The 11504-nt window shown below is 44.7% G+C and overlaps 1 protein-coding gene across 1 annotated transcript; it reads left to right on the top strand.

The window, feature by feature from the left end:
• The first annotated feature begins 3464 nt into the window (after window positions 1-3464).
• Window positions 3465-11291, top strand: LOC111959664 (translationally-controlled tumor protein homolog). The gene is given in 8 exon segments (XM_023981399.2): window positions 3465-3574; window positions 4279-4352; window positions 4905-4977; window positions 4980-5088; window positions 5261-5323; window positions 5325-5364; window positions 5596-5709; window positions 10874-11291. Coding segments are annotated over 8 exon segments (504 nt in total). The 5' UTR covers window positions 3465-3546; the 3' UTR covers window positions 10877-11291.
• Window positions 11292-11504: the final 213 nt, after the last annotated feature.

Here is an 11504-nt window from a genome sequence, read left to right on the forward strand (position 1 = left end):
TCGTTTTTCAACCACTCCACACATTTCTTGTTAACAAACTATAGTTTTTGCAAGTCGGTTAGGACATCTACTTTATGCATGACACTCGTCATTTTTCCAACAATTGTTTACAGACAGATTATTTCACTTATAATTCCTTGTATCACAATTCCAGTGGGTCAAAATGATGTCATGGCTTTAGAAGCTTCTGATAGGCTAATTGACATAATTTGAGTCAATTGGAGGTGTACCTGTGGATGTATTTCAAGGCCTACCTTCAAACTCAGTGCCTCTTTCTTGAACATCCATGGGAAAATCAAAAGAAATCAGCCAAGACCTCATAAAAAAATTGTAGACCTCCACAAGTCTGGTTCATCCTTGGGAGCAATTTCCAAATGCCTGAAGGTACCACGTTCATCTGTACAAACAATAGTACGCAAGTATAAAACACTATGCAGCCGTCATACCGCTCAGGAAGGAGACGCGTTCTGTCTCCTAGAGATGAACGTACTTTGGTGCAAATCAATCCCAGAACAACTGGAGGAACAGCTGGAGGGAACAGGTACAAAATTATCTATATCCACAGTAAAACTAGTTCTATATCGACATAACCTGAAAGGCCGCTCAGCAAGGAAGAAACACTGCTCCAAAACTGCCATAAAAAAGCCAGACTACGGTTTGCAACTGCATTTGGGACAAAGATCGTACTTTTTGGAGAATCTCCTCTGGTCTGATGAAACAAAAATAGAACTGTTTGGCCATAATGACCATCGTTATGTTTGGATGAAAAAGCGGGAGGCTTGCAAGCCGAAGAACACCATCCCAACCGTGAAGCACAGGGTGGCAGCATCATGTTGCATCATGTTGGAGGGACTCGTGCACTTCACAAAATAGATGGCATCATGAGGCAGGAAATTATGTCGATATATTGAAGCAACATCTCAAGACATCAGTCAGGAAGTTAAAGCTTGGTCACGTATGGGTCTTCCAATGGACATTGACCCCAAGCATACTTCAAAGTTGTGGCAAAATGGCTTAAGGACAAAGTCAAGTTATTGGAGTGGCGTCACAAAGCCCTGACCTCAATCCTATAGAAAATTTGTGGACAGAACTGAAAAAGCGTGTGCGAGCAAGGAGGCCTACAAACCTGACTCAGTTACACCAGCTCTGTCAGGGGAATGGGCCAAAATTCACCCAACTTATTGTGGGGCTTGTGGAAGGCTACCCGAAACGTTTGACCCAAGTTAAACAATTTAAAAGGCCAATGCTACCAAATACTAATTGAGTGTATGTAAACTTCTGACCCACTGGGAATGTTATGAAAGAAATAAAAGCTGAAATAAATAATTCTCTCTTTTATTATTCTGACATTTCACATTCTTAAAATAAAGTGTTGATCCTAACTGACCTAAGACAGGTAATTTTTACTAGGATTAAATGTCAGGAATTGTGAAAAATTGAGTTGAATGTATTTGGCTAATGTGTATGTACACTTCCGACTTCAACTTTACAGCTGATGTGTTGTGCATTGAAGTCCACAAACAAAGGGAAATGGTGAGAGGAAGAGAGTGCATAGATGCGAGATGAATACAACTGTGGCTGCTATGAAAGTGAACTGTGTGTACGTGTGATCAGGGGTGTATTCATTCCGCCGATTCTGTTGAAAAACGTTTCATAAAAATGGAAACAAACAAAACGGGGGGGAAAATACCTGAATTATGTCCAATTGAATCTCTTGTTTGCAACTGTTTGACTAATGATTACACCTTAGATAAGCTAGACGCAGGCGAGTGTGTGCAAGGCGGCATATGTCACGGTCTCTCACCTCAAGATTGTTTTTGACCTGTGTTCCTACGTTGTAAACTTTCATTCATAGGCTAGGTTGTAGAAACCTCATGATGGGTATAGGGACATTTTGAGTGTCATGTAGTAGCCTAAACCTATTGATGTTACATTGAACTGGGTGAATGGAATATGAATGACAGTCATCCAATATGCTGTAATAGAAATAAGACCATGCTCATGAGAAGAAAATAAATTGTCCTCCCTCATCTTAAATGGCACTGACCACCACTGGTGTCAACAGCTGCCCACAGTGTGTAGAAAGACCTTTACCCTGAGGCCTGTTCTGAACAAAAATACTGTACTGATTAGATTGGTGGAGGAACTGAAGAATACAGGACTACATGTTGCTTCTCCTGCTCACTGTTATGCTGAACCGTGTAAAGGGTTGCGTCAATCAAATCTGGTATCAGGATAAAATGTGATTCAGAGTCACCGAATATACTTTAAGTATTTTTATTAAACTCAAGCGATNTGTAAAGGGTTGCGTCAATCAAATCTGGTATCAGGATAAAATGTGATTCAGAGTCACCGAATATACTTTAAGTATTTTTATTAAACTCAAGCGATAAATGGTAAATGCAATTTTCGTATATACGGGTTCACTGTATCACCACGCAGGGTAAAGCAGAGAACTGACTAGAATAGTACAGACATCTTCTTTCATACTGGGACAGAGGTAGTTCCAACTTCAGAGTTGGCCTGTAGTAGAGGCTCAGCGTGGTTTAAACTTGCTAGCCTATCGGTGGTGCCCAGGCTGGTCCCAGCCCCACAGCACTCTGGATTTAGATGTCCGGAAATGTTGTTGTGAAGATTGGGGTGAGTTGTCGGTTGCTACACATTCCTCAGTTCCTGTTTTCTTGTTATTCAGCACTTTTCCATCTTGTCTCAACCTTCTGGTTTGCACAGTCGACACCCTAGATTAGCAACAGCTTTACTGCAGTCCCGCTATGTTTGTGCATCACTATAATAGCTGGGTTAGCAACACACTATGTTTGTGATTAACATGTCCTATTTATATAAGGCATACATTTTTGTTAAAAGGAGAACAAAACCATCCTTCACAACCTGGAGATGTGGAGTATCTGACCTCTTACTACGAGACTCATCTTCAGCCTCATTATGAAGTTGGGTGGGTCCCCGCGCGGGACGGTTGAGCTAACGTAGGCTAATGCGATTAGCATGAGGCTGTAACTAACAAGTGCAGGCTTACCCTGGCGTGTCGTTTTGATAACCATGTATATCTCCCTCGGACAAGGTGACTTTGATCAATATATTCGGCTCTATTTACTCCCAGATTCTAAAAAGGTTTTATGGGTATTATGACTCATACTGTGGTACTCTATGGTGTTGGTGCATGATGTTTCTGTCCTCTACTTCTATACTGATGTGACAACACCACATCTCACACACATTGGTATCCTCCACAACCCGGTCACCCCAACCATCCTTCCACCCAAAACAAACTAACTTTTACATTTAAAAAACATAATAGTATGTATAGCTCCACTTTACATATAGTAAAGTAATGTCTTTTTATGGGTTTTCGTATTTCTATCCGCCAGAGGGCAGACTTGCCTCATAAATGGGTGAAATATATATGACTTCAACAGCAAATTGTACACTAGACCGCGTTGGATGCATGACGCTCTTTTCTGGTCAAGCCAGTGAGGGTGAGGGGACTCCGTTGTCTTTGTGTCGAATTCGAAACTTCAATCCGACAAAATGATCATCTACAAGGACATCATCACTGGTATGGACAAATATATCGTATGCCCATTCATGTATTTTAATTTTATTTATTATGTTGTCATGCTATCTATATTCAGAATCAAGTGTGTTGGTCTTTAATGGTTCCCAGTGTTGTGAAATCAAAGGCTAAGGCATTGTACAGGGCCACACGTAACCTCAACTGTGTATGTTTTTACTATAAACTGTTTTACTATTACACACGCCGGGGCTTTTAAGAAAAAAGGAATGTTTGGTAATGTAACCAAAGGAGAATATTTACTTATCGCGATGCAAAACAGGTGCTGGGATATGTGGACCTTGTTAGTTAGTCAGCCTGCAGCTGCTTGTGTTCCATGCGCGCGCTGCCAGATTTGTCAGCTGTCAAAAGGCACTGTCAACTAACAGCAAACGCTATCAATCACTCAATGGTTGAACTGTACATTCTTCGATTATTCACCCATTGACCATTTGCATGCATACTATATTAGCTTAAAGTTGTGCTTCTAATCCAGTTATATTAGCTTTGTAAACATAGCAGTTCTTGCTAGTATGTCTGTCAGCCTTCTAACAAATAGGATTAGTGGGCAAGCTCAGCTATGTTAGCCGGCAGCAGCAGTACCTGGCTTGGGGAAGTCTGTAGAGGCCCAAGGCAAACTACCTGACAACAATGTAACCTTGTGACTGTGAACTATTAATGTGGTTTCTATTCATTCTGTTTTATTGCAGGGGATGAAATGTTCTCTGACATTTACAAGATCAAAGAATCACCAACTGGGATGTTATTGGAAGTAGAGGGAAAGGTGCGTCTCCACTGCAGGTATAAGCTCTCTGAGTTGTGGTGGTGAGGTGTATTAAGATTTGGAGACACTTATTGACTTAAGCGTAACATCTTAACTCAACTCATAGTTTTGCATTATGTCTGAGTTTACATAGACAAGTCCTATCAGATGGTCCTGAAATACACTGCTCAAAAAAATAAAGGGAACATTTAAACAACACAATGTAACTCCAAGCCAGGAAGCATAGGAACTGAGAAGTGGTCTGTGGTCACCACCTGCAGAACCACTCCTTTATTGGGGGGTTCTTGCTAATTGCCTATAATTTCCACTTTTTGTCTATTCCATTTGCACAACAGCATGTGAAATTTATTGTCAATCAGTGGTTGCTCTAAGTGGACAGTTTGATTTCACAGAAGTGTGATTGACTGAGTTACATTGTGTTGTTAAGTGTTCCTTTATTTTTTGAGCAGTGTAGAATAAGATGTTGACAGATTGGGACCCAACCAGAGTGATTCAGCACGCACTCTCCTCCCCCTTCCCATCTTCCTCTGGTGTTCCCCCTCCTCCCCTCAGATGGTTAGTAGAACGGAGAATATCGATGACTGTCTGTTGGGGGCAAATGCGTCGGCGGACGTGCAGGATGACGGTGCGAGTCCAGCACAGTCAATGGAGTGGACATCGTTCTCAACCACAAACGGCAGGAGACATCCTTCACCAAGGACTCATACAAGGGCTACATCAAGGACTACATGAAGGCGTGAGTGTGTTAGTGACGGGTGTCTGTGCTGTGTTGGGTGTGCTAGGACTGATACAGGCTAGACCCATCAGTCTCCCTGTATGCCCCTCAAAACTGTGACTGTACTTGTGTAGATGAAATATCCTTATTTGAAATGAAAAGCAGTTGTTGAAGGTGTGTGGGGGTGGTGCAGGATCAAGGCTAAGCTGAGGAGAAAACAACCAGACAGAGTGAAGCCCTCATGGCTGGAGCTCAGGAGAGATCAAGAAGATCATGGGCAACATGAAGAACTACCAGGTAACTACTAGTTACAGCTATACATCTACTACTGCACAGCAATTCAGCTACACATTCATTCCTCACATCACATCAACTATTGTGCTCAGTCAAGCTGTGATGATTGAAGGTCCAGGCCTATGAAACTAAAAAGATCTAGATTGGAGAAGAATCATGTGGATGTAGTTTCACTGACCTATTTCTCTTTACCCCCGCTAACATTCCCTCTCTCTGTTCCCCCGCTCACTGTAGTTTTTTACAGGTGAGTCCATGAACCCAGATGGTATGGTTGGTCTGCTGGATTCCGTGAGGACGGCATCACCCCTTCATGACATTCTCAAAGATGGCCTTGAGATAGAGAAATGCGTGAGTCCCTTTAGCCCAGTCTAACTCATGTCCTTAGCCCAGTCTACTCATGTCCTTTAGCCCAGTCTACCAGTCCTTTAGCCCAGTCTACTCATGTCCTTTAGCCCAGTCCTACTCATGTCCCTTTAGCCCAGTCTACTCATGTCCCTTTAGCCCAGTCTACTCATGTCCCTTTAGCCCAGTCTACTCAGTCCTTGGTACCCATTCTACTCATGTCCCTTTAGCCAGTCACTCATGTCCCTTTAGCCAGTCTACTCATGTCCTTAGCCCAGTACTCCATGTCCCTTTAGCCCAGTCTACTTATGCCCTTTAGCCAGTCACTCATGTCCCTTTAGCCCAGTCTACTCATGTCCCTTTAGCCAGTCTACTCATGTCCCTTAGCCAGCTACTCATTCCCTTTAGCCCAGTCTACTCAGTCCTTTAGCCCAGTCTACTCATGTCCCTTTAGCCCAGTCTACTCTGTCTAATAACACACTGATTATGTTATAACTTATAACCAGTCTACTCATGTCTAATAACACACTGATTATGTTATACATTTACATTAAGTCATTTAGCAGACGCTCTTATCCAGAGCGACTTACAAATTGGTGCATTCACCTTATGATATCCAGTGGAACAACCACTTTACAAGTAGCATCTAACTCTTTTAAGGGGAGGGGGGGGTTAGGAGGATTACTTTATCCTCCTAGGTATTCCTTAAAGAGGTGGGTTTCAGGTGTCTCCGGAAGGTGGTGATTGACTCCGCTGACCTGGCGTCGTGAGGGAGTTTGTTCACCATTGGGGTGCCAGAGCAGCGAACAGTTTTGACTGGGCTGAGCGGGAACTGTACTTCCTCAGAGGTAGGGAGGCGAGCAGGCCAGGGTGGAATGAACGCAGTGCCCTGTTTTGGGTGTAGGGCCTGATCAGAGCCTGAAGGTATGGAGGCCGTTCCCTCTCACAGCCTCCGTCTAGGCAAGCACCATGGTCTTGTAGCGGATGCGAGCTTCAACTGGAAGCCAGTGGAGAGAGCGGAGGAGGGGGTGACGTGAGAGAATGGGAAGGTTGAACACCAGACGGGCTGCGGCGTTCTGGATGAGTTGTAGGGGTTTAATGGCACAGGCAGGGAGCCCAGCCAACAGCGAGTTGCAGTAATCCAGACGGGAGATGACAAGTGCCTGGATTAGGACCTGCGCCGCTTCCTGTGTGAGGCAGGGTCGTACTCTGCGAATGTTGTAGAGCATGAACCTACAGGAACGGGTACCCGCCTTGATGTGAGTTGAGAACGACAGGGTGTTGTCCAGGATCACGCCAAGGCTTAGGCGCTCTGGGAGGAGGACACAATGGAGTTGTCAACTGTGATGGCAGATCATGGAACGGGCAGTCCTTCCCGGGAGGAAGAGCAGCTCCGTCTTGCCGAGGTCAGCTTGAGGTGGTGATCCGTCATCCACACTGATATGTCTGCCAGACATGCAGAAGATGCGATTCGCCACCTGGTTATCAGAGGGGGAAAGGAGAAGATTAAGTGTGGTCGTCTGCATAGCAATGATAGGAGAGGCCATGTGAAGATATGACAGAGCCAAGTGACTTGGTGTATAGCGAGAATAGGAGAGGGCCTAGAACAGAGCCCTGGGGGACACCAGTGGTGAGAGCACGTGGTGCGCAGACAGATTCCGCCACGCCACTGGTAGGAGCGACCTGTCAGGTAGAACGCAATCCAAGCGTGGGCCGCGCCGGAGATGCCCAACTCGGAGAGGGTGGAGAGGAGGATCTGATGGTTCACAGTATCAAAGGCAGCCGATAGGTCTCTAGAAAGGATGAGAGCAGAGGAGAGAGTTAGCTTTAGCAGTGCGGAGCGCCTCCGTGACACAGAGAAGAGCATCTCAGTTGAATACTAGTCTAGAAACCTGACTGATTGGATCAAGAAGGTCATTCTGAGAGAGAAGCAGGAGAGCTGGCCAGGACGGCACGTTCAAGAGTTTTGGAGAGAGAAAAGAAAGAAGGGATACTGGTCTGTAGTTGTTGACATCGAGGGATCGAGTGTAGGTTTTTTCAGAAGGGGTGCAACTCTCGCCTCTTGAAGACGGAAGGACGTAGCCAGCGGTCAAGGATGAGTTGATGAGCGAGGTGAGGTAAGGGAGAAGGTCTCCGGAAATGGCTGGAGAAGAGAGGAGGGGAAGGGTCAAGGCGGGCAGGTTGTTGCGGGCGGCCCGTCACAAGACGCGAGATTTCATCTGGAGAGAGAGGGGAGAAAGAGGTCAAAGCACAGGGTAGGGCAGTGTGAGCAGAACCAGCGGTGTCGTTTGACTTAGCAAACGAGGAATCGGATGTCGTCGACCTTCTTTCAAATGGTTGACGAAGTCATCGCGAGAGAGGGAGGAGGGGGAGGAAGGGGAGAGGAGGATTCAGGAGGGAGGAGAAGGTGGCAAAGAGCTTCCTAGGGTTAGAGGCAGATGCTTGGAATTTAGAGTGGTAGAAAGTGGCTTTAGCAGCAGAGACAGAAGAGGAGAAAGTAGAGAGGAGGGAGTGAAAGGATGCCAGGTCCGCAGGGAGGCGAGTTTTCCTCCATTTCCGCTCGGCTGCCCGGAGCCCTTCTGTGAGCTCGCAGTGAGTCGTCGAGCCACGGAGCAGGAGGGGAGGACGAGCCGGCCTGGAGGATAGGACATAGAGAGTCAAAGGATGCAGAAAGGGAGGAGAGGAGGGTTGAGGAGGCAGAATCAGGAATAGGTTGGAGAAGGTTGAGCAGAGGGAAGAGATGATAGGATGGAAGAGGAGAGAGTAGCGGGGGAGAGAAGCGAAGTTGGGACGGCGCGAACCATCCGAGTAGGGGCAGTGTGGGAAGTGTTAGATGAGACGAGAGGGAAAAGGATACACAGGTAGTGGTCGGAGACTTGGAGGGGAGTTGCAGTGAGATTAGTGGAGAAACAGCATCTAGTAAAGATGAGGTCAAGCGATTGCCTGCCTTGTGAGTAGGGGGGGAAGGTGAGAGGGTGAGGTCAAAAGAGGAGAGGAGTGGAAGAAGGAGGCAGAGAGGAATGAGTCAAAGGTAGACGTGGGGAGGTTAAAGTCACCAACGAGAATGAGAGGTGAGCCATCCTCAGGAAAGGAACTATCAGGGCGTCAAGCTCATTGATGAACCTCCAAGGGAACCTGGAGGGCGATAAATGATAAGGATGTTAAGCTTGAAAGGGCAGGTAACTGTGACGCAGGGAATTCAAAGGAGGCATAGACAGATGGGTCAGGGGAGAAAGAGAGAATGTCCACTTGGGAGAGATGAGGATCCCAGTGCCACCGCCCGCTGACCAGAAGCTCTCGGGGTGTGCGAGAACACGGGGGCAGACGAGGCGAGAAGCAGTGGGAGTAGCAGTGTTGTCAGTGGTAATCCATGTTCCGTCAGTGCCAAGAAGTCGAGGGACTGGAGGGACGCATAGCTGAGATGAACTCTGCCTTGTTGGCCGCAGATCGGCAGTTCCAGAGGCTGCCGGAGACCTGGAACTCCACGTGGTCGTGCGCGCTGCGAACCACCAGGTTAGGATGGCGGCGGCCACGCGGTGTGAAGCGTTTGTATGGTCTGTGCAGAGAGGAGAGAAGAGGGATAGACAGACACATAGTTGACAGGCTACAGAAGAGGCTACGCTAATGCAAGAGGATTAGAATGACAAGTGGACTACACGTCTCGAATGTTCAGGAAGTTAAGCTTACGTTGCAAAAATAAATAAAATAATACTTGACTAAAATCTATTGAAAATGATAAGTACTGCTGGCGTGAAGTAGGCTGGCTAGCAGTGGCTGCATTGTTGATTTGTTTGAACGTGTAGCTGGCTAGGTAACCTCGACAATTTCTCAAAACTAACACAATTATCTGGATACAAAGACAGCAAAGACAACTAGTTAGCTAGCTAACACTACGCTAATCAAGTCGTTCGTTGTATGTAAGTTGTAGTGTGAGTTTCTAAGTGCTGCTATTCGGTAGAGTGTGGCTAACATAGCAGTGTTAGCTAGCAGTGTTGACTAGGTAGGAGACGGCAGCGCAGCGCGGTGGACGAAAATAGCTGGCTAGTTAACGCAGAATTGCTCTAACCACTCTAAGTTACACAATTCTTAGATACAAAGATAGCAAAGACAACTATGTAGCCAGCTAACACTACACATCAATCGTTCCCGTTGTAATGTAATCGTTTCTCCAGAGCTGCTATGCTGCTATCCGGTGGCTAGGCTAGCTAGCAGTGTTGACTACGTTACGTTACGAAAAAGCTGGCTAGTTAACCGAATAATTACTCTAACAACTTAAGCACACGGTTATCTTAGATACAAAGATAGCAAAGAGAACTGTGTAGCCAGCCTAACATACACTAATCAAGTCGTTCCGTTGTAATGTAATCGTTTCTCCAGTGCTGCTTGCTGCTATTCGGTGGGCTAGCTGGCTAGCTAGCATGTTGACACGTTGTACGTTCGGACGAAAACGAAATAGCTGGCTACGAACCTCAATAACCTCAATAACTACACAATTATCTTTATACAAAGACGGCTATGTAGCTATAAGACAACAAAATCAAACCGTTGTACGTAATGAAAAATGAATGAAAATGGTAAAACTACCTGTGGAGCGAGGCGGAATTGCGACTGCACGCTCCAAACCGGAACCGGCTCACGTGCGCCGTCATTATTTTGTCGTATAACATTAAAGAATGTATAACAATAACCAGTCTACTCATTCTAATAACACATGCTGATTATGTTATAACTTATAACCAGTCTACTCATTCTATAATCACACTGATTATGTTCTAACTTATAACCAGTCTACTCATGTCTAATAACACACTGATTATGTTATAACTTATAACAGTCTACTCATGTCTAATAACACACTGATATGTTATAACTTATAACCAGTCTACTCATGTCTAAATACACACTGATTATGTTATAACTTATAACCAGTCTACTCATGTCTAATAACACACACTGATTATGTTTAACTTATAACCAGTCACTCATGCTAATAACACACTGATATGTTCTAACTTATAACCAGTCAACTCATGTCTAATAACACACTGAGTTATGTATACCTATGAATAACCAGTCTACTCATGTCTAATAACACACTGATTATGTTATAACTTATAACCAGTCTACTCATGTGTTATAACCACTGACCTTCCTCTCCTCTCTTTCACAGTAACACTCTGGACTAACTTTGTTTCGATTGGCTGCTCAGATGCATCTCACCTGACCCACGACCACCAACCAACGAGAGGACTGCTCTGTATTACATTTGGATTGAAAGCATTTAGTTACAATTTTTATATTATATCTGATTGGAATGGAAGTATTACTTTAAAGTATTATAAGATGCCCAAACCATGTCATGTCTATGGGGTTGGCTGAAGGGGAGCTGTGACAGTATTTGGTGTTGATTTTGTAATTGACCTTACTGATTACTGTGTTAAACTCTGACTATTGCAGTGTTCTGGTAACTGGTATATTCAGGAAGGCCCAATCAGAACATTCAGATGGAGGCATATATGCTCTATATATATATATATACATATATATATACATTTCTATCATGCAGAATAAGGAATTGTGTCAGGTCTAATATGTTACATTTCTACCTGGAACATGCAATATGTCACACAGTTTGCTGGGATGATTTGTTAATCTCTGCAAAGACAATGTTTCAGTCCACTGATTAGTTATTCATTAATTGGTTATTTATTGTTGATTTGATTTAACTCTCAGGCCTCCATTTGCTTGGTATACAGTTCCATTAGATGCGACACCCTTACTAAAAGTAGTGGGATAGCTTA

Source organism: Salvelinus sp. IW2-2015, linkage group LG36, assembly GCF_002910315.2.
Source record: "Salvelinus sp. IW2-2015 linkage group LG36, ASM291031v2, whole genome shotgun sequence".
Classification (NCBI taxonomy): domain Eukaryota; kingdom Metazoa; phylum Chordata; class Actinopteri; order Salmoniformes; family Salmonidae; genus Salvelinus; species Salvelinus sp. IW2-2015.